We start from the raw sequence: 27,405 nt of genomic DNA on the forward strand, positions 1-27,405 counted from the left end.
GTCAGGCCAAACACCTGGAACCAAAGTTTGTTAAATTACTTTTGATAGCAGTAGCCCCTTCTGCAGGGACAGAGAGAATATTTTCTTCATTACAGTTTATTCAACTAGTTCAGATTATTGACTAGTTCATTGGACGTTAAGAAACGAATTGGGAGTTGAAAAAGCAGGAAAGCCTGTTTTTTCTGCTTCCAATCTGTTAATAAAAGCTAGGTGTGAGAGCATGAGGTCTACTAGTTCTAAAATTTTGAACACATGGTGACCAGAAACAGTTCAATTAACTAAGTAAAGAAAATACCTCGTGTTTAATAAATGTTACTTAAGTTTTAATGACAGGTTTCAGAGTAGCAGCCCTGTTAGTCTGTATCCATGAAAAGAAAAGGAGTACTTGTGGCACCTTAGAGACTTAACTACTTTATTGGAGCAAAAGCTTTCGTGAGCTACAGCTCACTTCATCGGTTCCATTCCACTGTATGCATCCAATGAAGTGAGCTGCAGCTCACGAAAGCTTATGCTCTAATAAATTTGTTAGTCGCTCAGGTGCCACAAGTACCCCTTTTCTTTTTAAGTTTTAATGCTTAACATGTTTTGATAAACTTTTTGATAAACCTTATCTATATCCAGTATATTAAGAGTTTTACTTAATAAAAGCAATCCAAACGTTTTTTTTACATTTTTAAGTGAATTTGACTATCCATCCAAATTGAGCTTAACAAATGACAAGTAAAAAATAATCTACCAAATAAGAAATTAATCATTCACCATTTTCTAACACAATAAAACATTTAAATTTTAAGAATTTGAATAAATATAAGTTAAGCTATATAAATTGCTTAAATAAATGTGTATAAATATAGTGTATCCTTCCTGGATAGCAAAAAGAAGCACCCAATTTAGTGTAAAATCTATCTCTAGTTGCAAATCAACGTGTTTTAAGTTACCAACTAATGAGAATCAACCTACCTTAAGGAAATTAACTAAAAAGTACAAAGGCCAAATATGATGAAAGTTAATTATTTAAATCAAGGTTTCCTGCTTGTTGATTTAAATTATGATTGAAATTGGTGATTTAAATTAATCTACCCTGATCTTACATGACCTCTCTGAAGCATATTAAAGAATAATAACATTATTATATATTCTTCACTTCATACATGAGGCACTCTTTTCTCCTGTTTCATTTAAGCAATTGATTGCTAATTTTTTTTTAGTAATTGAGCTTGAGAAAATCAATACGGAGGTTTGGGAATTTGTTCCCCAATTCAGTTGGTTAGCAGCTATTTTTAGAAGAATAAGAAATAGAATTTTGCTGAGTAAAAGATGAGGGACTGCAAAAGCATTCCTATAAATTGGCAATCCAGAGTTCAGTTCCGTTCCAGTCTCTCCATTGGATAATAGCAATTTATTATCAAGCTATCTGCTGCAGCTAGAAAGTACTATATATTTTATTTTAAATCTCCAACAGGTGTAAGCCTTTGTTACCAGTAGCACTGTGACAATACTTCAGATAAAACTGAACTTGCAAGTACAATAGTGGACACTGACACCCCCCACCCCTACCCCTTTTGTTATTTTGCTAGCATTTAAATTTCCAAGTTGAGAAAAACAGCTTCAAGGTACAGTGGTGCTGTGTAGTGAAACAGACATGGGAAGGAATTGTAGATGGAGCAGTGCTTTAAATTCTGAATTCTTTGCCTCTACCATTTTCGCTGGAAGAAGTGAAATGGGGCAAATAAGTTGTAGGCAACTTGCTTGAGTTGAAGGACGTTTTCTCATTATATATCAGTCAGACTTCAAAACAAGCCAAATGTAACTCCATAAAAGGTAATAAATTCAGTGGGATAAATTCTTTCCTAGTGTATCTCCTTAATACTTTGTGGAAATCTGCCTTGGCTTCCTATAAACTTTCTTTTGCATGTGAATTGGGGAAAGATGTTCTATGTGCCTCTTTTAATTGGACCAGCCAACAGCGCTAGTACAGAATTAGAGGTCTGACATGCATTGTGTAGATATGATGCCTACCTTAGTATGGCATTGTGAAATGTCCATTTGTTGGATAGAAGAAAAAGAAAGCAACAATATTTCTCTAGAATTCATTTAATTGTAAAACATTAAAGTTCAGCAATATCAAAATGTCCACTTCACATAAATGAATGTCTGCCAGATGATGGTATCAAATTATTCTTTGGATTATATCATGAGCTGTTGTTGACTGGCCTATGTCTGACACTGGTTCAGTGGTTTTAAATAATATTTATTCAAATGTGTATATATAAACAGGTTAATAGTGACTGAACCTGAGTTAGTTGGTTTTCCTCCATAGAAAGATAGCTTCTAAATGAATGGTCCCATTCTTGTTTTGGAAGATACATGGCTGGGCTTGCTTCTAAATGAATAAAGCCACTATGATTAGTAGGGGTGTTTAGTTTGTTAAATGATCATCAGACTAAAACATTGTAGGGAGGTGTGTCAAGATTTCTGTTACTTGCTGAGGCCTGAAAATGCAAGTGATCTTTGTTTTGATGAAAACTGGATTAGTTTCTCTAACAAACATACAATTCTGTAATCTTGTTTTCAGTATTTAGCATTTCTAGTGTCCATTTATGACACTAAATATATGGGAGGGATGTCACGAGGCTTCTCTGTAGAGGTATTTTTAGTCTAAATAGGCAAAACTTCCACCATTAGGCATATTTTGAGGTGTACTGTACTGACCTTAAAGACCTGAAAGAGGTGTCTTGCAGGGAATGGAACATCTGCTTTTGAAACAGTCATGGTAGGCTTTCCTTTTCCCCTAGTAAGGGTCTTGAGGTGTTTTTACTTCATGGTGTCCCAAATGAAGATTTTATGTCACTGAGAGATTCTCTCTGAACTCTTAAATTGCTGTAGCTTATAATATCAACAGCCGTCTATCAGCAAATGCTTTCTGGAAGTCATAACAGAGTTGATTATTTGCAAGATCATCAGAAGACACTTTTAAAACTTCTCAGCCAGTAGCCAGGAGAAGAGATAGTAATGAGGTAATGTGTCTGGGCTGAAGCAATGTTTCTCAGTATGTCTGTGGAACCTGAATGTGTTTTATGTATTATGTTTCTAAAATACTAAGAATAAGACGCAAGAGAGGCGTTCGTATGTTAAAAACTTATTTTCTGATATGGCAAATATAGGTAGTGAGTTCAGCACCATAAATGTGTGAGGTGTACAGACATGACCACAATCTTCAGCATATTGTGTTATAGAATGTATAAATGACTACTTATTTTCTAAACATAGCAAGTCCTTGGTTTGTTACAAGGAGCAAGTGTTTGTTCTGTGACCAAGCTTCAGTTTTATTACTTACTGAGGGAAAAGAATGGTTTTCCTGATCCGTCTATTCGATGTAACAGGGGCTTGGTCACAAAACAAACACTTGTTTATTGCAACAAACCAAGGGCTTGTTATGGTTAGAAAATAAGCAGTCCCTTACTGAGTGGAGATGAATGTCAATTTCAAGACCTCCTAATTATTGACTCAGAAAACAGGAATCAAAGTTGAATGTTGACCTATTCAGAGTAATGCACATTGGAAAACATAATCCTAACTATGCATACAAAATGATGGAGTCTAAAACTGGCCGTTATCACTCAAGAAAGAGATCTTGGAGTCATTGTCAATAGTTCTCTGAAAACATCCGCTCAATGTGCAGCGGCAGTCAAAAATAGGGATAGATAATAAGACAGAAAATATCATATTGCCTCTATATAAATCTATAGTATGCCCACATCTTGAATACTGCATGCAGATGTGGTCACCCCATCTCAAAAAAGGTATCTTGGAATTGGAAAAGTTTCGGAAAAGGGCAACAAAAATGATTATAGGTATGGCACGGCTGCCATATGAGGAGAGATTAAGAAGACTGCAACTTTTCAGCTTGGAAAAGAGATGATTGGGGGGGGGGATATGATAGAGATCTATAAAATCATGACTGGTGTGGAGAAAGTAAATAAGGAAGTGTTATTTACTCCTCCTTATTACAAGAATTAGGGGTCACCAAATGAAATTAATAGGCAGCAGATTTAAAACCAACAAAAGGAAGTATTTTTTCACACAACGCACAATCAACCTGTGGAACTCCTTGCCAGAGGATGTTGTGAAGGCCAAGTCTATAACAGGGTTCAAAAAAGAACTAGATAAGTTCATGGAGAATAGGTCCATCAATGGCTATTAGCCAGGATGGGCAAGGATGGTGTCCCTAGCCTCTGTTTGCCAGAAGCTGGGAATGGACGACAGGGGACGGATCACTTGATGATTACCTGTTCTGTTCATTCCCTCTGGAGCACCTGGCATTGGCCACTGTCAGAAGACAGGATGGTGGGCTAGATGGACCTTTGGTCTGACCCAGTATAGCCATTCTTATATGCTTATGAAGAGCATAAAAAAGGGGCTTTAATGTTAGAAATAGCAATGAGGTGTTTAAAAAAATCTTATATGCAAAATACGACATTAAACCAACATATAAACTGCTTGGTAGGCTGCTCTTAAGGCTGGTCATTAGAGCTGCGGAAATACTGTCTTGCCGTTCAATTCCATTGTTTGGCCATAGATATCTTGAATGACCCAATGATCACCCTTCCTTTTCTCCAATAATATTGCACTGGAATTTGTGTGGACTGAGTTTTTGATCCTTGATGTTCTCTTCCTCCAATTATTCTTCAAGCAATAATGAGTTGCAATATACCTGCTTAATTTGATAACCAAACTGGCAGCAGTATCTTCTAGGTTATCCAATTTTGGGGAAGTGGGCATAGGGGTGTTTGGAACTGACCTCAGTTTCCAATGGATTATTCTGTTGTAACATCTCAAGGTTTCCCTAGCGCTTGGCTACTGCACCGTATATTCCATCATAATTAAATTTTGTGTCTTTAGTTTTGTCAGTGTTCTGGTCCACAGAAGATGTAATAAGAAGGTTTAACTTAAAAGGAAATTGTGTTCCAATGATTCCTGTTTACTTTTGTAAGGTACTAAGGGTAAAAATGTTAAAACCGCAAAGTAAGCCGTATAGGTAAGATGTTTTAAGAACACAAAATAGAGATGGTAGGTAAGAGAAATTGCCTTCTTTTATATCTTTTCCCCCAGGCCTGTTTTCCTGTTATTTTTTGGCACAATAACCAGTCTTCTTGAATGTCTGTGAAGGGTATAACACACCTTTGGCTCAGTTTAAATACTAAGACCTCATTGACACTGTTTTTAGCTACCTCTGTAGCTGTACCAATGCCTATCCATTATGTAAACACAATTTCACACTGCATTGGTGTAAATTGTCTGTAGGCTGCACCAGTGCTTTACTTGCTTTTGTGCAATAAAATTCTTGGAATTGTTTTTCTTGATGTAATACATATGGACAGTGCCTTTATAGCATTGTTTTTCTTTTTTTATTTTGCTGTCTCACTTATGGTGACCCTTGCAGATTAAAATATTAAATTGAAAATAATCCATACCTGATTTCCAAATACCACTTTTGATTGTTTATTTTGGTTGGTTTACTATTTGTGCATTGTTTCATCCCGAGGAATGATGATAGACTACTCAGTATTACTTTCTGGATCTCATATGTTAGACCCATGTTGCTGGGCTGTTAACACCATAGAGTGTTTCCATAAAGGTTTCAGAGGAACTAAACCGAAGTTCGTTAAAATGTTTTTGGTATGTCTTGTAAAATATTGTAACACAAATATTAGCTCTAAATTCACTGACTACATCCTTTTAAGATGGTTACAATACATCTGGATTGATATCAGATGAAGTGCACAGCACTCAGAGTAAACATGTGAAACTGTAGAACTGCACTGTTAATCTGGTTCAGGCAAAAAAACATGGTTGTGCAGACTTGCATAATTGTATTCAATCTGAATACAAGAACTGAAACAGCCAGATTGTTCTGTGTGTTGTTTTTTACACGGCAGACTCCTATATTTGTACACATTCAGGAACAGGAGGGAAAAAAAGGCCACACACAACTCTGACTCCTTCTAGAAAAGAAAAAAAATGTGGAACTAAAATATGCATGCTAAACAATCACTCCTTTTTTGCCACTGCATCCTCCTCTATCCTCTTTCTATTCTCAAAGCATGAACTTGTCTTCTCACAAGTCAAGCATGTTTTCTTGGGCAATATGAATAGTAAAATTTTTATCTGTGTTCTACAGATCCAGGAAGGCTTCTACAAATATAACAACATCAAATTTACAAAACTTACTTTGAATTTCTGTAAGGTGTTTTTTGTGGTTTGTTTTGAATTAATTCCTGTATAAATCTGATCTAAGAGCCAGGAACTGACAGACTACTTAGAGGTTTTAAGATTTTATTTGAAAAATGAAATGACAATTGACTATGACAGTAAAGACCAAGTGGTTATCGTGCTGCTTTTAAGTGCTTTGCCAGTTCCCTCATGTAGCCAGCTCTGCTAGTGTATTTTCAGTGTTGAGATACCACAGTAATAGGTATTTGACAAATATCAAAGCTAGAGTGTGCTGTGGTGTTGATTAACAACAGTCTTGGTATTCAAGTTCTGTAGCTTTCCTTTTAGTTGCCAAGTTGTGGAGGATCTAGAAGTAGATCAGCATAAACTACTGAGACACCACACAATTCACTATGTTACTTTGGGTGCACTAGATAAGAAGATGAGCCAAAGATGACTAACACATGCTCATTAATCTACTGTGACACGTAGCCTGTAGTTCTATAGGTATTAATTCCAATTTTTGTTACCTATATGCCATGCTACACGTTTCTCTTCCCACACTCCCCTTGCCCTCTGCTGAATGTGCTCATAATCTGATACAGGTATTAGAAATGAGTAACAAAAATTCTTGCTTTACCTGTATGTCAGAGGTTGGATACAAAACTCATAGCCAAAAAACTGCTGTTAGTATGCCATACTAAGTAGAGCTTTGCAGGTGATCCTTGAGGTGACATGGAATATATCTATTATTGTTGTTGGGTTTTTTAACCTAGTCTACTCACTGTTCATCAGCCCTGCATGGTGGTGGTAAAGATTTTAAATGACAGATTTGAATTCCTAGGTTGCTCAGTTCAAAAATGCCTGACACAATTTCTGAAGTAAATGACCACTTAAAAGAATAATGAATCTTTTGCCTTTACTTCCAGATCTGGATGAACAATGCTGACTTAAAATACTTTTAAATTCAGAATCTTCCACTTCCTGTAAACCCACAGGACTGATGAAGCTTAGTGCATTTTTACTCTCTTGACAGGCTCCAGATGGAGTAATCATAGTTTGGCTTTTGGCAGGTCTGCCAATAACAGGAAGATGAGTGTGAGATTCCAGTGGCTTGTAATGCCATAAAACTCCAATGTACTGTGTATGATGATGTTTTATTTCATTCTAGAATTACTACATCCAATGGTCTCATGAGTACTTCTAAAATCTATTCCTGTGAAATTCCCGAAAGAAATAGAAGGCCTGTGACTTTGTCTAGTTTCAACAAGAATCAATCATAGTTTGTTTCTGTTTGGTAGGGGATTAATCCAGATATGGCACAGGCTACTCTGTATAGTACCCTATTACTATTGCAGTTGGATTTCAGACTTTGGAAGAAATCATTGAGGCTAGTCTGTGGTAGTGAAGTGAGGGGCAGCTGCTAACTGGTAGAGTTTTTTTCCGGCAGAATCTCTGCTGGAAGTTATGATAGTTAAAGTAGTGACTTGCTAGGTCTCAAAAGGCAACCCAGCTCATTACGTAGGATTGTCAAGGTTATAGATTAGCATGGGTATATTGAAATTGTATGGTTGGGACTAGAACTTCCTTCAGTTCTTAGGGTCATTGAGTTGGAGACTACACTCCATCTCTGTGCAGCTGCTAATCATTCCCTTCCTTGGAGATAATGCTTTGGGAACATTGCAACCACATGGAATTTTCTGATTAACTTTATACTATTGCATGCTTTGTTTTTTACTTGAAAGGGGGAAAGTGTTGATTTATGGGGTATAAGAAAAGAGAATTCTAATCCAGTTCTCACCTATTTGACCAATAAAAATATGAAGGTTTAATACAACTCTTAGGATGTACGTGAGTGCCATCATGGGACTAATGTTAAATAGTTTCGAAACTGTTTTACATTGGTAGAGAAAATGATGGCTTTCTGCTTTTCTTCATGCCTGATTTCTAGGACTGGTTATCATTAGTTCTGACTTTCATGGCTAGCTCCTAGGAAATGCAACTTCTGTGCTGACCCCTGGACCATATCATAGAGTGCTAGCCTATGGCAGGACTGTTCTTGCCAACCAAAGTCTCCTTATCTCCCTGTGGACCAAGACTCAGCAGAGCTCTTCTTGTTCTCCATAGATCTAGGTGTGTTATCTTGAGTAAGCAGCGTATGCTTGGCATAAGGCTAGTAATGGTACCACTTTATGCAAAAGAGTGATTGGCTGTGACTCCACAGACACCACAAACCTAAACCATTTCCTGGCCTGCCTGGCTCAGTCCTTGCTTGGCTGCAAGCCCAGGAAAAGTAGGGACTGTTAATGGTCAAACTGTTTTTTCCAGTAGTTGTTGTCTTGTCTTAAGCGCACCTTGTCTCAATACTGTAACAAAAATCTAAAACAAATGTGTCTTCCTTTTGGGAGTGGGCAAAAAGCCCTCTACCCCAATTTTATTTAAATGAGAATTTTATATTGCAAAAAATGTACCTCTCAACAAATTGCTTGGAATTGTACCATCAGTGTGAAAAAACAGCAAATCTCTAAATTAAAAAATTACGGGTCACTATATGATTGGTGAAAACTCTCTTGTATCTTTCTGAAAGTTTTAAGATGTGACTCTTCAGTGAGAACAATGTATTCTGGAGATGCCTTTGCTATTATTAGTGAAGGTTGAGTTGAGATCTTCTTAAAGCAGGGCCTAAATATCTTAAGTATAAAGAGTGTAGTGTATCCTTCCACAACTTTACAGTGCTCACTCTTCAAGAATGCAGAATAGACTTTTGAAGTAAATCTGTAAATTTGAGTTATAAGCATTTTAAAACGACTCTTCTAAACATTTTTTGTGGTTCAGACTTCTTTGGTTTGATTACTCTAGCAAACAAGTCAACCTTTTTTAAAACTGACTGACTTGGAGTTATACAATCTGCAAGATCACTAGGGAATAGAGTGAAACCACATATTTTAGGGAAAAGAATAGCAGTGAAATTGGAATTCATTTAAGTTTTGTTTATCTCGTTCTTTTATACATACCCTTGGGCTCTTTCTTATTGTCTAAACTTGGAGACTTATCCTTTTATGGTGTTAAAAGCATGAGGTTTTTTTCCTCACCTTAGCACAGTAGACAAAAATAGAAGGTGGGATTTTCAAAAGTGCCTAAGTAATTTAGTAAAAACAACAAGGAGTACTTGTGGCACCTTAGAGACTAACAAATTTATTTGGGCGTAAGCTTTCGTGGGCTAAAACCCACTTCAAGGCCTTCAGACCTGTTGTCCATTTCTGATAGGGGGAAAGAGGGATAGATCTAATTTCAAAAGCTGTTGCAGCCAAATATCAAGCTTAAGAAAATGTCAAATGGAGTTGACCAATTACTGAACACATTTCAGAGCATGATCTTTCACCAGTGCTTGCACTGACTTTGACGCAGGTTGCTCGTGTAGGCATGAAACAATAGCACATTCGTTTGTCTGGATCAAAAATGTGTATTTACCTTGTATAGATCTGTGCGAGATGTTTTGTGGCTGCTCTTATGATTTGCTAGATTGACAGAGTGAAGGTAACATAGAATGACTAAAATTAATGCTAGTAGAACGTATTTGGATTTTTTGTGTGGTTTAATACTAAGTATGTGTCTCCACCAGCACACATCTTGCCCTGGTCTACACTACAAACTTATGTTGGTATAACTGTGTCATTCAAAATCCACACCCCTGAGCAACTCGGTTATATGGACCGAACTCCCAGTGTAGACAGCGCTATATTGACTGGAGGGCTTATCCCATTGACATAGCTACTGCCTCTCAGGGAGGTGGAGTACCTACGCTGATAGGAGAAGATCTCCTGCCAACTTAGGTAGCATCTTCGCTAAGCATTACAGTGGTGAAGCTGCACTTCTGCCACACTATAAATGTAGACAAGTCCCTTGTCTCTTAGGCACAAACCTGATTTAGAGGACGCTTTTTTAAAAGGCATTATTTTTGAAGGAAAATGTTATCCAAACATCCATCATGCTTGGGTTGTGTTGCAATTTACAAATCAATGCAGGACCCTTCATTTTTAAACTTGTTTACTACTACTGCTGTTTTCTCATTTCATATTAATTCCATTAGAGTAGAAATTAAATTCATTGGGTTAAATTTGTTTTAATTCCTACATTAAAAGCTACATTAAACTGGAATTAAGGTTGAGTACACATCTGTAATTTACAGATAAAACATTACAAGCATGTTGCAGTTATCTCAAAACCAAACATTACAAATCCAGGTAACACAGAGTTAAGGCAAATCTCAAGGAAATCCAAATATATCAAGGTATGGAAATGGAAGGCACCCAAACTCTGCTCTGTGCAGTAACAATATCATTATGATTAACCTAGCTGTTTGTAGTCAGATTAGATTACATTGATTTTTCAAAGATACATTAGACTTTTTCATATCTTTTTTTTCCCCCTAAGTGTGCCACTACAGGATAGAGTTTGGGTGCGTAAGTGCATTTCCATATATTAACACTTTTTATGCTTTGAGGATAATCAGTACTATACCAGGCAGTGAACATGGGAATCTGTTAAAAGCAGTTAACGGACCATGAACTCAGTGTATAAGGCCCAATGGGTACCAGGTATTTTTATTATAAATCCAAGGGCCAAATAAACAAGTCTGTCAAAAATAGCATACATGTATATACAGGTTTGCCTCCTTCCACTTGCACTCGCAAAATAGAGAGAAGACTTGAGTGGCAAGGTTGAGCTCATGCTGGTTAGCACTAAATGGATCACTTCAGATCTCAAAGTGAAGACCACATCCTGTTTGGCAACTAACACCATTTTCATTCTTTACAAATCGTGTGTGTGTGTGTGAGAATTTCTACAAATTTGACTGGATTTTCTTTGCCCTGAATTTGTTAGCTCCTATGCTCCAGCCCTCTTCCCCTTCCTTCTCCCTCCATTGTTTCCCCTTGGCTTCACTCCACACCTTCCCCTCTTATCGTCTTCTCCCTTGCTCTGTCCCCATACCTCCCTTCCCTTCTAAGTTCCCTCTGCCATTCAAAAACAGACAAATAAACAAAACTCTAATGTGATGTTTGCTGCCATCACATTCACTCTACTTGTGCATTATACCCCTTCCCAACTCTTTGTCTATTTAGACTGTAAGCTCTTTTGGGCAGGATTGGTCTGCTATTCTGTATTTGTACAGTGCCTGGCGTAATGGGGCCCTGCTCTTGGTTGGTCCTTAGCCACTACTGTAATAAAATGATTGATTAATAATAACTACCTGTTATTAAGTTTGCCTGACGCTTCCCATTCTGTGACCTTGTTTTCAGTTTGCTTATACTTTCCTACTTTTTTTGGAAACTCTCAGCCAAAATTGTTCAGCAATTTCCTAGAATGAAGCTAGGGAAAAGCACATTGTTTTGTTCATGGTTTTTTAAAAAGTATTGACCTTTTATTTGAAAAGTTCTAGGGCTTTAGAGCAAGGAGTTGAAATGTGGAGGGTGGGTGGGGGTGGCGGTGGCCTGTGTGTCAAGGATGTGCCTTTTGCTATCCCTGTAAAAATCTGCCCAATTTTGGCCTGTTATAAGCCTTTGAAAAAATATAATTCACACATACTCAGTAGAGATGTAGATTTGAGCAGCTAAATTCCCTGAAGATTCCATTTGCACTGGGCATGCTGAAGCCCAGAGTTGAGCAGGACTTTTCCTGGGCTGCTGAGGTCTGTGCTGTACAGTATCTGGGTGCCTGAACCAAGAGCAGGGAGTCTCTCTCCTATGCTGTCAATACACCCTTGCTGGGTCCCAAGTTTGAGAGAGAGGAATTTGCTTGATTCAAGTGTAGAGGGGAAAAGAGCTGGACCTAAAGCGGTAGACGTAGATTGAGAGGAGGGTACCATAACTCATTCCCCTTGTGCATATGCATTATTATAGTCTTTCGTTACATGATCACATACTCCCCCCTACCCTCACAGGAATTGCTGGTTCATTCAGTGCACAGGATGGGCTCTGGGGATGAATCGGGGTTGTGTAGTGAAGGAGGTTGTTGCTTCACCTTCCAACTTCTGCAACAAATGTATAGCAAATGAGGCAGGGAATTGCAGGAAGAGTGAGGAGGATCTCATGGCTAAAACTATTGAATGATGCCTTGGATAATTGGATTCTGTCTCTGCCTGTGCCACAGAGTTCCTCTCTGATGCTGAACAAGTCACTTAAACCAAACTTTTCACAGGTGGTCACTAGTTGTGTGTTCCTTATTTTCTGGGTGCCTGACTTAAGACCTTGAACTCTGATTTGTAGAAGTACTAAGCTTTCACAACTGCAGTTGAAGTCAATGGCAGCTAATGCTTTGAACTAATAAAGTGCTTAGTCCTCTGAAAAATCAAGTCCTAGGTGTCTCAAACTGGGCACCTAAAATTAGTGGATAATTAATTGACTTTAATCTCTTTGTGCCTCAGTTCCTCATCCATAAAATGGGGATACTGATAGTCCCTTATTCTGGAGGGGTGTTGTGAGATTAATGTTTGTGAAGTACTCAGATGCAACAGTGATAAGCATCACAGAAAAGCCTATAAGGAAATAATAATTCTGTCTTCAGAGCAGGATTTGAATAATGTGCTGTAAATAAGACTTACAGCCACACATTGAACAATGAGGAGAAAACAAAATATTGAATAGCTGATCTTTAAGTACTGTCCATACTGTGTACTGAATGAAGTATAGTATGTGATTAAAGATTATCATAATGTATATGGAAAAGGGGGCTTAATTAAGGTTGCACAGACAACCTTAATTCTGGAATTTACTAACTTTTGAGTGGTTGATTTGGCACCTTAATGTTCTTTTAACATGGTGTATATGTTTGTGGGTGTGTGTACAAAGTGGCATAGTATTAAAATATTATCAAAGACTTAAGTTCTAGGCTACTCCACAGAAATGTTGGCATGCTGTGAAGTGGGGGAAGGAGGGGAAATAAGTTCATCCACTCATTTCCTCCGTGTAATAGACTGAACAGGAAATTGCTGTTACTGTTTCCTGAGTTAAGATTGTCTGAGTAACATCAGTCTATGGAAGGGATCTGATAAAGTTTGAAATAAGTGCTATTTCTGTTCAGAAGATCTCTGGAAGCTGTCATGTAACCTGATCAGATTCTTCATTAAGCAGAAGAAATTTGCTCTAGATTGTACCATTTTGCAAATACTTTTACAAATAGACAGACTATTATTACCTTTTTGACCAAGGATGCAATAAAATTGATGGAAATAATTCCAACCTTTCTGGGTAACTAAACTGAAATTCCAGGTGTATTAGTGGCACAAATTTTGTATTGGCAAAAGGTACCAGAATGTCAGCCCTACAGAGAGCAGTGCTCTCTGACTCCACAAAACAGATGAAGCAGGTTAGTGGCAGTAGTAGCGTCCTCACCTTCCCCAAGCAGTGTACCTCAACCTTGCTATGTAGTGATCTACCGCTAAATGGGAAGATAATTTATTCCCCATGTTCATTCAATTTTTAGTGTCTCCTGAGACTGCCAAAGCAAGCAAATTTTAGTTGACTTTTAATGATGCTGATTATAAATGCATATATTCTGGGCTGAGCATAGGAGAAGCAGAAACACATTACCTACTGCCTGAGTTTAACCAGCTTTTCAGACTGATTGGTAGGGGAAGCAGGGTCAACCCAGGCAGCAAGGAAAGATGGGAGAGGATTCAGTCTGAGAACAGCATCTGTGTGGCTGGCTGTGTGCATGCTTTCTCTCTATTGTATGGATTTGGCTGCTAGTAACCAGTGTGGCAAAAGTCAGGATACCCAGTATGGCTTTAGAGCTAGTTGTTCTGCTATCAACCGGATTTTTACTTCGAAACCGTTTTTTAAGGAGATGTCTGAATTTAATAAATGTGCAGCACTTTTTATAGACTTACATGAGGCCTTGCATTGAGTAAGTTTGTGGGATCTGATGAAATGACTCAGTGCCCCTGGCGTGATAGTGTCATCAATAGAAGAGCTCTATAATGGAATGGAAAACTGTGTTTGAGTTAATGAAAAATTCATGGAATGGTTTCCTGTTTCCATGGGAATTTGGCAAGAGTGCGTCCCATCACCGTTGTGCAATGTCGGCATGGACTGGTGGATGGATAAGCTTGAAGAAGCAGCTGTTAGTGATTTTGCTTTGAGATCTCAAGTACATCAAAGGTACTGTCTTGCTGGCTCAGTTTGGTGAATCACTGCAGCTGATTGCTTCATGCCCAACTAGATCGGGTGAGTGCGTTAGTCAGTTTGTTAATCCAGATGAAATTAAGTTCCTGGCTCTTGCCATTAAGTAGCCACCAACTTCACATTACAAACAGCTCAGTATGAACCTATCCAGATCCAATATAGAGCAGATGGCAACTGTCAAACGTTTGGGAAGATTCATAGATAGTGCTGGAGGATGCTCGAAAGATGTGTACATTCATATCGAGGCAGCAACTGTTGCCATGTCCCAGGCCCTTCAGCGGGTGGAGACGTGACATCAAGCTTACCATGGAGCTGTGGGTCTATAGTACCTGAGTTATACTAACTCTGTTTCAGAGTAGCAGCCGTGTTAGTCTGTATCCGCAAAAAGAAAAGGAGTACTTGTGGTGCCACAAGTACTCCTTTTCTTTTTACTTACTCTGTTGTATAGTAGTGAAACATTGATGCTGAGGAAGTCTGAAAAGCAGGAGATTGACGTTTTTGATTCTCATGGTCGTTGTGAGCTGCATCATAGTGAGTGGCAAGACAAGATCAGCAATGACTATATTCAAACCTGAACCCAGCAACTGTTTGTATCAGCACTGGTATGGTTTTGTTGGCCTTCTTAGTATGGGCTTGTTGTTGTTAGGATGGAAGACCAGTGAATTAGGAAGTTACCAAGGAATGCCGCTACACAGTTGGTGATCAGATGGCTGCCAAAAGCTAAGATCACCAATCGCACATGCAGACTGAACATTCAGCCAGACTGTCTTAATGACCTACCTAGAGATTGATTGCATTGGTACTCGATTTGCAAGGGGGCTATGACCCTTTGGGTCTTGATGGTTATGAGCTAGTGCAGGAGGAGAGAATGTAAGACAGCATGTGGGTGAGGTAGGACATAGGCCTTGTCTACACTATGGAGTTTTGTCAACAAAAGTTATGCTGACCTACAGCCACTGCTTCAGTTAAACCGCTGTTGCATGCCCACACTATGCTCCTTGTGTTGGCAGAGCGCATCCACACAGAGAGCAGTGCACTGTGGGTAGTGATTCCACTGTGCAACTGGCCGCAGGGAGCTTTGGGAAGGGTTTGCAATGCCTCATGGGGCAGGTACAGCATCAAATCATGCAGGTTTCTCAATCCCATCGTTCCATGGGTATCCTACTAGATTGCCAGCCACTTTTCAACTGAAGTATGGGGAGGGGGAGAGAGTGTGTGATAGGGAGTGTGTGTGGGGCAGGGGAGAGACAGACTGTGTTGGGGAGTGTGTGGGAGGGAGTGTGTATGTGAAAGAGACAGTGTGTGTGCTGGGGGAGAATGAGCGTGTCGGAATGTTGTCTCTTTAAATTCAGACAGCAGTCGGAAGTAACCAGTCCCGAGGCAGGGGACACTCCCTGATATCAGCCCCGCCTTCCTCCCCAGCTCTGCACAGCACAGCAGTCTCGCGCACGCACACACATCCTATGGATCTCGTCAAGGTGGTTTTATTTTGTTGGTAAACGTGAGAGTTTTGCCGCCAAAAGTAACATTGTAGTCTGTACGTCGACACTGTACACTGTGTAGTGTAGACAAGGCCATACTCTTGTAATATTTCTTAAATGTATGCTTGTCCTGCAAAGTGATACACTTGAGACGTGTGTGAACATAGAATAATTTAAAGTTGGACTTGACAAAGCACTAGACTAGAGGGACGCTGTTATTCACTGGTTGAATTACTTACGCTAGTTGGTCTCATCTCTAATTTCTGATTTGGGCTTGAAAAAAAAACAATTTGAAACATGCTACTTTTGCACTGCCTAATAAAACTAGAACTTTATACTAATAGGGCTTATAGTTGATCAGAGAGTCACAACTATTGATCGGCTTTTCAATGCTTTCATTTGGAAACAGGACCAGATATTCTTTCAGATTTTGTGTTTTTAAGATGCTGTATCGTTAGCAGCAATTAAATGCTATGCAGAAGAGTTGAAAATGGGTAAAATAAAAACAGCTTTAGACATATTTTAAATGGCTTAAGTTTTGAAAGTACTGTGTTTTGGATTAACATGCCAAATGTAGTTAAACTCTATATTATGCTTATTGCTATGACTTATTGTATGAATTCTTCTCCGGAATTCCTTCTGAGATAGATACATTCTTTTGGACTGTAGCCTCATATGAGGCTGTTCCAGATATGAGACTACTTTTTGTGACTTGGAAAGCTGTAGTCTAAAATTGCTTGAATTGGATACCAGCCTTAGATAGACAACCTCTAAGTCATTTTACTTTTTTATTTTCAATCTTACTGTTTTCCAGGGCAGTTCTGTTTTCTTTCTTATCTGATGATGTTTTTCTGTAGACTTCTTCATAAAAATCGGAGGTGATGGAAATCTGATGGAATGTATTTACATCAGAAAATGCTGATTTGTTGAAAAAGAAACATTTTATGGAAATGGGTTTTTGATTAAATTTCATTTTTAAAAAGGAACTGAGCCTTCTAATAAGAATATTTCAACCTTTGATTTTCCATTTTGAAATGACTTTTTGTTTCAATTTTATGTGATACAACACAATATAGAAAAGTCAAAATCAGGACATAACATTTTGATAATCCCCAAACTAAGTTTTTCTGGAATTCTTTTTCACTGGAAACTTCAGCATTTTTGTTTTGGTTCCTTTTTTTCAAGTGGGGGGGGGGATTAAATTGCAGGTTCTGATTTCCACCCAGCTCTAATAAAAAGCTTGAGTACAGTTTTATTTAATGTCTCTAATGCTTCAAATGGGAAATTCTATTTAGGCATAATTATTTTATATCATGTATCTTCTGTCTCTAAATATTAAGGACGATTGGGTAACAGTCCATTGTATGTCCCTTGGTTGTTCTGTGGTGTTTCTCATTATGCAGTCCACCACCAATAAAAAGATAATGGGAGACATAACACATTTGGTCTGAGGCCAGTATTAACTTTAAATGGCTTAGTCAATTCACTGTTATGTGTTCCTAAGCATTTCACATTTTTTATAGAAGCTCAGAATGATGATCACAAATTTCTGAGCGATTCCACAGTGGCGTAGCAACTTCAATAAAATTGTTCTATCTGTTATATCAAAGGCTTTCATAGAAGGGTCATACAGTGGACTTTCATGTAGAAGTTTGAAGATGACCTCAACTTGGTATGACATACCCACAGAGACATGCAAGCCAAAACAAACCTCATACTTATAATATTGTACTTATAATATTGCAGACCTGAAGTTCAATATGAGAACTTAGAGATTTTCATTCATTATGGGAAAACCGGGAGAAGTGGTGCATGAAGTGGGCCTGTTGCTGAGAGTGCAATGATTAATTCCCTGGACAGTGTCTGAAAGCTGCTTTTGATGTGACTAGAGGCTGCAAACTTTTAAAAATGGAACATCATTTGTTGATACCTTGGTACTATTCCATAGAGGCCACTGAAAACATGGATTGCTTAGTAGAGTGGCTTCTATGCTGAAGGAATAACAATGGACTAGTCCCTTTGATGAGCAATTTACATTGCTTCCTGTGAGCTAGTTTAGTGTAATAGGTAGACTAGACATTTTCCAGTATCTTAATTCTATTGCTGTCTTATTCTAAACTGTATTGGACTTAAATCTGATTTGGGGGCTGCTAAAGTCAATGTAAGTGGCCAGTACCAGTTTTTTTTTGTTTTTGAATGCCTTTGATGAATGCCAGGACAAGACAATTATGGTTGCATCCAGTAAAGCTATCTCAAGGGTTCTTAGCTACTCTACTTCCCTTCCTGACAACACACACGGGGTTTTATACCCAGTTTGGATATGGCTGTGCAGAGGCTAATAACTTGACATGTTTAGGACTACTGTACAGACAAATCCGTGCAGAAGAAAAGAGGCTAGACAGAAGCATAGTGAGATTAACCAAGTGGTAATGGAAAAATTAGTTGAATGTTAACTTTACCAACAGGTGCCAGTATGGATAATTTTCCTTGCAGTATTTTTTTTGAGCCCTAATTATTATGTAAAACAATTTCACCCTATCACTCTAGTATACTGTTTTAGTGTTTGGCAACAGGCAGGGGTGAAGGTAAAGTTGAACTCCTACCGGTACAGGTGCCAGCTCTTCCCCTGCTTCCCCGCCACTCGGGAAAGGGCAGGGCTCAAGCAGAAAGGGCAGGGCTGGGGGTCAGCATCCTCCAGCCAGCCCATCTGCATTGCCTGGCCCATGCTGCCTGGGGCTCTGGTGGTGATTTAAAGGGACTGAGGTGCCGGCCACTGCTGTGGTAGCGCCAGCCCCGGGGCAGTTGCTCCTTTTGCCCCCCCCCCCCCCCGGTTGGAGGCCCGGGGGGGGAGGAGGGGGCAAAAGGGGCAATGATGTTAAAGCGCTGTCACAACAGCGCTTTAAGTAGGGTCAGCGCTTTAAAGTCAGCTGGGTCCAGTCTGCGGCCACTTTTTACCAGTATGCCGTTCCGGCCTGTACCACCTTACTTTCACCCCTGGCAACAGGAAATAGCTTGTGAATTTTCCCTTGTAATCTAAAGCGTTCCTTCTCACTTTGGCTAGCTCTACAGTAACCAGTTGGTATATTGGTATTTAAACTCCACTTACTGTGCTTCCAGCTCTTTATTCATACCAGGATTATTTTCCTTTCAAGTTCCCCTAATTAGTTTACAATGAAAGCTGCATGGGCTAAAGCAAACTGTAACAAATTAGCTTGGCAGTTATAGTTTAAAGGAGCACTTAGTTTCATCTCAAAATTTAGGTTTTTCAGAGAAAGCAGGATGGGTTAGGATTGGAGATATGCAAAATCTAATATGAAGGAAAAGACTTTTGTGAACTGAACTGAAAATCTGTTTAAGAACGGTTCCTTGCAATATTGTGATTCTAAGTTCAATTGCATTGTGTTGGTGCATGAGAACCAAAAGACTAAATATATCCATCTAGTTTCATTTCTTTTCTTTCATTTTGAACATAAAGTAAATGAACAGCATAAATGGGAGAAACTAACTTCAATTTTTGCATTTTTGTAATAGGGGTGTTAACACAAATCAGCATCAATGTTTATTGATTCTGTTCATTATTTCCTGAAGAAATCTATACTAACCTTTCCAGTTTTGGTCCACTTAGAAAATATTTATTATCATTAGTAGGCAGATCTCATCATCACATGAGATCAACTAACACCTACTTTTACTGAGCTGTGAGTACCCTGTGTAGAAAACACGTCCTTGCTTTTCTAGAGAGAAAAGTGTTTTCAGATTCTGCTTGTGTACCAGTCCAGCCTTTAATTATGTTAATTTGTAGAATAGTTTCTCAAATCTTTCAAGTTCTAGAAGAGAATATGCTTCATAATTATAACCTTTTATTATCCTGACTTTAAAGAATTCCTTCATTTAACTGTAATAATATTGTTAAATGGTACCATGATGTTAGTAGCTTTTTTGTAATGCTTTCATTACTTTGATGTGATAAGCAACAGTGTTATGTAGATCACTGAAAAATATTTGGTTTACAGTAGTTTTGATTTTATGGAATAGACCTGATAGCTGAGAACCATACTTGTGTCTAAACTACTTGAAAAATATAATTGGGTTTTATAAAGTAGGAGAATTATGTAATGCTACATGTTTTGGCTAATATACAGTTTTAAATAAGGCTGATGACAAAGGTAGAAAGATAAGGCACCAAGGGTTTTTTATGACATAGAGCATCAGCAGGCAACCGGTCACCGCACTGCAGCTTATGTTTTAAATCAAGCAGTTTATCTGAGATGTCTCCCTTGTGCTGAGTTGTGCAAAACTGTTTCCAGGGGAATGCTACACCGCACTGCTTGCAAAGCTTCTTTGCCTTGTGCTTTCTTTTAGTGACACGTGTGCAGATTTGTGAAACCTCCATTGTTAAAGGAGAGGAGATATGTTCCTCTCTCTTTCTGACATACTATTATTCTTAGTTATTTGCCACATGCTGGTGGTTACTAATTGTGGGTGATAGTGAAGTGAGCTTTGACAACGTTAACAGCAAATATGCAGCAGGGAGCTGCATTCCTTTCTCTGGGATTTCAAGTTTTGAATTGGTCATGGCAGAAAAAATAGTTTATCCTAAATTCAGGACTTGGCAGGAACTGGCAGTTTCGGGTGCAGGGCACATTGAGAATGAAAAATACAGTCAACAGTTATTCAGGGCTAAGCACAAGTATCTGTATGATAATGTGGACTTACGTATATTTTGAAAAGTGCAAAACTGTGTAACTCCATATTAAGATGTTTCTTTTCAAAATGCTTGAATAAAACATTCTTGAAACTTTTAACATTGAATTTGATTTAGTGTTCAACACTGTCTTTAGGGTGTTGGTAATATTTGCCACAGTATTTCTACATATATTATTCCTTGCTCTCTTTTTAATAATTAAAAATGTCTCCAAGTGGCAAATGTGACTGTACTTATCAAACTTGCATGAACAGTTCAATAAAAAATGGTATTGTGGAAAACATTTCCTGTTTCTGTATTTAAAAGTCCTTAATATCCCCTTTCTTCATCCACAAAGCCTGACTAGGCAGGCTTTGAATAGGAGTTAACTGCGGGGCTCAGATACCTGCTGCCCTCTCTCAACACAGAACATCGGTGGAGTTGCTTTGTGGATGCTGTGTTGTCAAAGCTGCCAGACCCAGAGGTACTAGGTCCAAGAAGCTGGTGTTAGTGCCTCTTCTGTTGCAGAAAGAAAGTCTTAGTTTTAAGTTGAGCTAGTGTGTATTGTAAAGATGCAGGCTATGAAGTGGAACAGGGATTTCTGTATAGCCAGTATAAGGGGCACTGTGTGAAAATAATCACTGGAAATGGGCAAGCCTTCTTATTGGGCACAGCACTGCAGTTTTTATCAAGGAAAAATTAGCTCTGCCCACCTGATTCATGTTTAAGGGGCCTCAAGCAAAAAAAGTCTTTATTTACCAATTTATGAACAGTGGTGCTTCAGGGCCATTTAGCCCTAAAGTAACTAAAAATAAAAGCCTGGGTTACACTACAACGTTAGGTCAATGTAAGTTGCCTTGCATTGACCTGGCTGTGCATGTATCTACACTCTTTCAAGGTCTCCCTCAGCTGCATAGCTCCACATTGAGCTCTTCTAATAGCCCTTGTGTCTGATTGTTGGAAGTTAGCCAACAGCCACTCCGCATTGACACTTGAGGCAACTTTTTCTCTTTTCCTCACAAGTATTATGCAAGACACAACAGGCAGCTGTAACTATTGAGATCTTCTGTCAGAGATGGCAGACAGCAAGAAGTGCTGTGTGGGATTTTTTTAAAAGGTGCAAAAATTATGGGAAATTATGGGTGGCATTATGGGATGGAGGAAGTTGCATGATGGGAACTTGACCCCTTGCTCCCAGTCTCCCTTGCCTGACTCATTTTGCCCGACCATGCTTTGCTAAAATTTCCCCAAAGACAGTGTTCCAGATGATGGTGAGTTGCACACTGGGTTATGTATCCATGGTACATTGCACTGTGCATCAGCGTAAGCACTCCTGGTGAGTACTTGCAATGCTTGTGCAAGGAGCCAAGTATGCACCTGCAGAAGTGATATAGTAACTATGGTAGCTTTATGCCAATGTAACTTGCATTGACCAAAGTTTGTAGTGTAGATGTGGTCAAAGTGTGATGGGGTCTAGTTTGTAGACCTTCCAGCACAGAGTTGCAGAGCATCTAAAATGCAACCAAAACGTCAACTCTTGGCCAGCTTGGGCTGGGACCCCTTCAGAGTTAATAGACTTCATACTCTGGGGATAGGGGAAAAGGCAAAAAATGTTGATTCAGAAGGTGCGCCATATGTATGCCATATGTCGCTTTGCTTGAACAAAAGTATATTTTTTATGTTCTGAGGACTTAAGGGTAGAATAATAAAGAGAGATCAGGATCTTGAAGGGTGCAGGTATGGAATTAAATTACATACTTTTTTATGCTTATCTTTTAGTGTCTTCTTATGATTAGTAAAGGGACATCTAAAGGATTATATAGTTCCATACATTGTATACGGTTAGTACAAGTATTAAAAACAATGAGACCCTTTTTTATAAGGCATATACAAAGGTGTATGGAATGTGAATATAAGGCAAGTAAGTATTAATCTGAGCCAGAACACACATTTGTACCCTGTTAAGCGAGGCTTAATAGACACATTTTAGTTTTAATTTAAGAGAATTTATAAACTAGTTTAATCTTTTGTCTGTTTGGCTTTTCCCCCCTCCTATTTATCTTTCCCACCTATCTAAAGCTATCCTGCATAATTCAGAAGCAACATGCACAGGAGGGAAGTGGGTGTGGGAGAGGCATGCAAAGAGAGACTGGAAGGAAAGGAGATGGAAATGCTACATGCAATATCAAATTCAAATTTAGCTGAATGTCAGCTGTGTGCTTAGCAGTGTTCAAAACACAGAGGTGGCGTGGTCCATGCATTAAGGAGCTTATGCTCCAAATTCTGGGTGTCAAACATATATGTGGAGCAGGCCAAATTCCATTTTGGAGTATGGTTTGTGGACAAGGTATATATTTAGGGTTGCATACACCTCTTAATCCATAATGGATGTCAGTGGGATGCTTCCACAAAGATCAACGGTGGAATATGAAATGTATGTAACATCTAGATTAGCCTATTTATTTGGTTAGTGCCTTACTGTCATATCAAGCAGCACTCACTGGGAAAATTATGCTCATCTTTAGGAACACTTTTATTTGCCAATTGTTCCTCTTCCTTCCCTATCTTTCTTTTTTCTACTTCTAGTCTTCTACCTTCCACTCCCCATTGTTTTTGTTCTCCCTTACTTGCAGAAGCTCCAAATCCCTGTTCTATGAAAACCCTCATCCTTATTCCATCCGCTCAAATGACCAGTACTTAAGTAACTAATACTGCCATTTAAAATGTCAACATCCGGTTTTAGAGGTACCACATCAGTGAAACTAATAGGGAATGGGAGAATTCTTGGAGCCATTGTGTCAGTGGGTCTGCAGACTCAAGAAGATAGCATTGCATCAATTTGAAAGGTGAGGGCTGCGACCTTGAGATCTAGAAACTTTTAAAACTTTATATGTAGCTTAGATGCTACAGAATCTGAATAGGTAATGTGTGAGCCAAAAAAATACAGAATTTTGTCCAGGATATTTTACACATCTTGTCTCAATGGACAAACTGTACAATTAACACAAAACACAGAAAATTGATTTACCACATAGTAGTGTGGTTATTCACACACACCCTGCCCCAATCCTAGATATTAAATAAAACAGTTGGTACAGTGGTTTATTACTGATAGACATCAGAATAACTTTGTTTTGAGGAAACATTTGTAACAGGAGATTACAGCACATAATATCTCAAACAAATAGAAGCACGAAGGAAGGAATCGGGGTTCTGGAACAGTTTTTATAGTGGGGGTGCAATTGAACCAAACTGTAAACCCTGTATATGATGGAAACCACTTCAAGCAAGAGCGTGTGGCAGCACCCACAGCACTGCTAGTTCCAGGTTCCAGCACCTGGAATATGAGATGCAGATATGTAGAAAGGAGAATTGTTCAGCTTTTTACAAACTTTATAAATGATAGCAACATACAGTACGTTATCTTATCCATCGACAGTAATCTGGTATCTTTCATCAGCAGTGATCAGTAGCAGGTGCTTTGAAGGAAGGCAAAAACCAGTTACTTAACCCCCACTTCCTAAATTTTCCTCCTTTCTTTTTTCTTTTTCTTATACCTTTCAACCCTTCTGAAGGAGCATAGGTTTTGAGAACCCTCACAAGACAAATATTGAATGAAAGTTCTATGTTTAATTATAAGTTCTGATTCAGTGTAAACATGAAACATACACATATGTACTATTTTGTTTTGTTGCAAATTCAAAAATGAATATTCCTAGTAGATACTTTGTAGAGACATTTAAGTTTTGATTTCCCAGCTGTCTGCCTCTAAGTTAGCCTAGATTGCCCATCTATTAAATTCTACATTAATAAAATATTATAGTCTAGTACAGAGGAACACAAATATTCATTATTAATAGTTTTCATGCACTTAAACTCTTTAAGTAGGAAATCTATTTTGAACACACAGCCTTTTAGTGCAAGCCTTGTGGGGGTTCAGAGATTTACTTAAAGAACAAACCTCTTTATACAAAAAGGCAGAAAAATCTATCTATACTTGTAATTCCAGGTTACATATCTGCTAACTGTAATGATTATATTGGACAAATTTCAGTGATGCATTAAAAAAAGAATTGCTTTTTCTGCAGAACAGGGATTCCCAAAACTTTGATGCAGGGGTCAATATTTGTAACTTTTAAAATGTCAGAACTACATAATTTTTTGTATCAAAACCACACATGTACATTCACATAACAATAGTTAAAAGAAGAGGCAATCAGAGCAATCTCTTCTGCCACCACTTAATTGCAGTATGTGTGGTGTGTTTGGCATCCCCACTCAACATCATGTGTTTCTTCACTCTTCTGGCTCCCAGTAGCTTCTTACAAACTTTTTAAAAATTCAGGACGTGCTTTGAAAAACTTCCTCGTGGAATTTGAACCCACAGTGCTGAACTTCACTTTATAGCAGAATAAACAGTACTTAATCCTACATTGGTACCTACCAGGACACCCTTCCATAGGACCTCATAAGGAGAGAGAACCAGTCAGGGCTCATGTCATCCCAACAAAGAGGGGGAAACTTTGGGCCTGACTGTGCGTAAGTGTCCCAACCTCAGGGCCACTGCTTACCCATGTGCTCTGCTACACTGGCTGCCTCTGCTATTTGTTGGGGTGACTTCCAGTCACTCCCCACTGGGGATTCTTAGTGGTCACTCTGATGTTCCTGGGAATCTGTAACCTGGAAGTGGGGGCAGGGGAAAGAGTTTATAAATCCTCCCCTTTGGTGCATGACAGCTTCACGGTTCAAGCCAAACAATCAGTCACAAAACTCCTCCACGTCACAAGTAGACTGAGCGCCCATGATGAGGATGGTTGTGTGTGTGTGTGTGAATCCTTAAAGGGGCCAAGGCTTTTCTTTCCCCTACTGGCCAGACAGAGCTTCCCTACCTCTGAGGCCTGGGGGGAGGAACAGGGAGTGGAGGCAATTTTAGACTGTAAAGTGAGAACAAACTAAAGAACTAGCAATGTATAAATAAAAATCTTATTTAAATGTCTTGAAATAGCTGTAAAATCACTTAAATTAAAAAAAATCAGTCCATCCTTGTTTCATGGAAGCAATGCAGAGCATGACTGGCATGTATTTAACATCCATAGTTGTTTAATTCTTTTTCAAAAGTAGAATCTGAGATTTGTGTATGATTGGTTTTGCTCCTGATGAGCATACCTCATTCTTTTTCACTTCAGTTTTTTGAAGTCTTAATAACCACCAGACAAGTCATTTTTCAAAATCATCAGATAGTATTCTGGTGTGTCTCACAAAGTACCCAAAAGAGAAGTTACCCTTGTACAGTGTCCTTAAAACTTAGAGGTATGTTGTATTGACTAATCTCGCTGTGGACTTGACTGTTGTATTTATTGGTCTCACACTATCATTTACACTGTGCTAAAACAATACTTCCTACACACCTGTACTATGGAGTATACATGAGTGTATATTTACCTGGTTTCCAATTTTTTAATTGGCATTTACTTCAACTATTTAGCCATGTTTATACATTCTTATTATGAATCTCAGGTCCTTGATAATTATTGGTTCTTTGTACCAGTTCCCGATATTAAATTTATTGATTCTTATATACATTGTATTTTCATTAATTAAGTGTGGTTGTAATAATTGCTTTTCCCCCCCCTCTTTCTCCTTAGGTTCATTTTCCAGATACAGAAAGGGCAGAATGGCTAAATAAGGTAGGATGTTCTTCCAGATAGCTGTGGGACTCAAGGATAAAATATCTATTATCTTTTTACATTTGATGTCTTGGCAGTTGATCAGAGTACAGATCTTTACCCCACACACTAAATACAGTTTGGGAAAACAAAGGGCCAATCTTTCTTCAGTTGATAATTGTGACGCCATTGTAATGGTACTAAATCATGATCAGACATTCTTGAACAGAGTGATCCATTTCAATCTGCATTAAAATAATTTCAGTCACACTTACTGACAGTCAACTGCAGATTCTAAGCATAAATTTACCTTGGTCTTGGCTCGTGTCGTAATGTACCATATACAAATAAACCGGTTTTGTATTTGTTTTATAAATGAACAGAACTTTGAAGTTCCATGTGTATAAAATAAAATAAAACACAGAACAATGCACCTCCAGTTGGTGTAGCGTCTTTCATTCAAACTGTATCCCAGAGCAATATTTTAGTAATAGTAAATATTAGAATAGAGAAATTAATATGTATATTAATGGGCAAAATGGGCAAAAAAGTAATGGGCAAAAAAGTTCTCAAACAAGATATGAAAATAGATGGAGAATTAAGACGCTAGTCCAAGAAGGCTCTTCCATGTGGTAGGAAATGCAGAAGGGAGGGCTCTCTTGGCAAACGGCAGAGAGAAGTGTTGTACTGTATTTTAAAAAATCTTTTGCCTTGAAGACTTTGTCCACTGATGCGTGTTGAAACAATACAAATGTGTGTGTTTTTAACTGTTTAGTATAATCTTTATTTCTTTCTCCTCAGACTGTAAAACACTTGTGGCCTTTTATTTGCCAGTTTATTGAGAAACTTTTCAGAGAAACTATAGAACCAGCTGTGAGAGGAGCAAACAACCACCTTAGTACCTTCAGTTTCACAAAGATTGATATAGGTCACCAGGTCAGTTTCTTTTAACTTATGAGTTTTTAAATCTGTCTTTCTCTTGCTTTTTTAACATGATACATTAAAGTTACACAAGTAAGGCCTTTTGGTGACATTTGATTGTAAATTCTCTGGGGCAGAGAATGTCTTTGAATGTGTTTATGCAACACCCAGCACAATGAGGTCCTGTTAAGGGCCTCTAGGTGCTACTATAATATAATATAAATATTAAATAATAAAATGCAAATGTGTGAGACTTG

The 27,405-nt window shown here is 38.4% G+C and overlaps 1 protein-coding gene across 3 annotated transcripts in view; it reads left to right on the forward strand.

The window, feature by feature from the left end:
• The window catches only part of ESYT2 (extended synaptotagmin 2), a 141,655-nt gene that overhangs the window by 12,571 nt on the left and 101,679 nt on the right, over positions 1-27,405 (forward strand). For all 3 annotated transcript variants that reach the window (XM_074946264.1, XM_074946265.1, XM_074946266.1), the window contains exons 2-3: positions 26,207-26,248; positions 27,029-27,163. In XM_074946264.1, the coding sequence (XP_074802365.1) occupies positions 26,207-26,248; positions 27,029-27,163 (177 nt within the window). The remainder of the gene's footprint in view (positions 1-26,206; positions 26,249-27,028; positions 27,164-27,405) is intronic.

Source organism: Natator depressus, chromosome 2, assembly GCF_965152275.1.
Source record: "Natator depressus isolate rNatDep1 chromosome 2, rNatDep2.hap1, whole genome shotgun sequence".
In the NCBI taxonomy this organism is placed as follows: Eukaryota; Metazoa; Chordata; order Testudines; family Cheloniidae; genus Natator; species Natator depressus.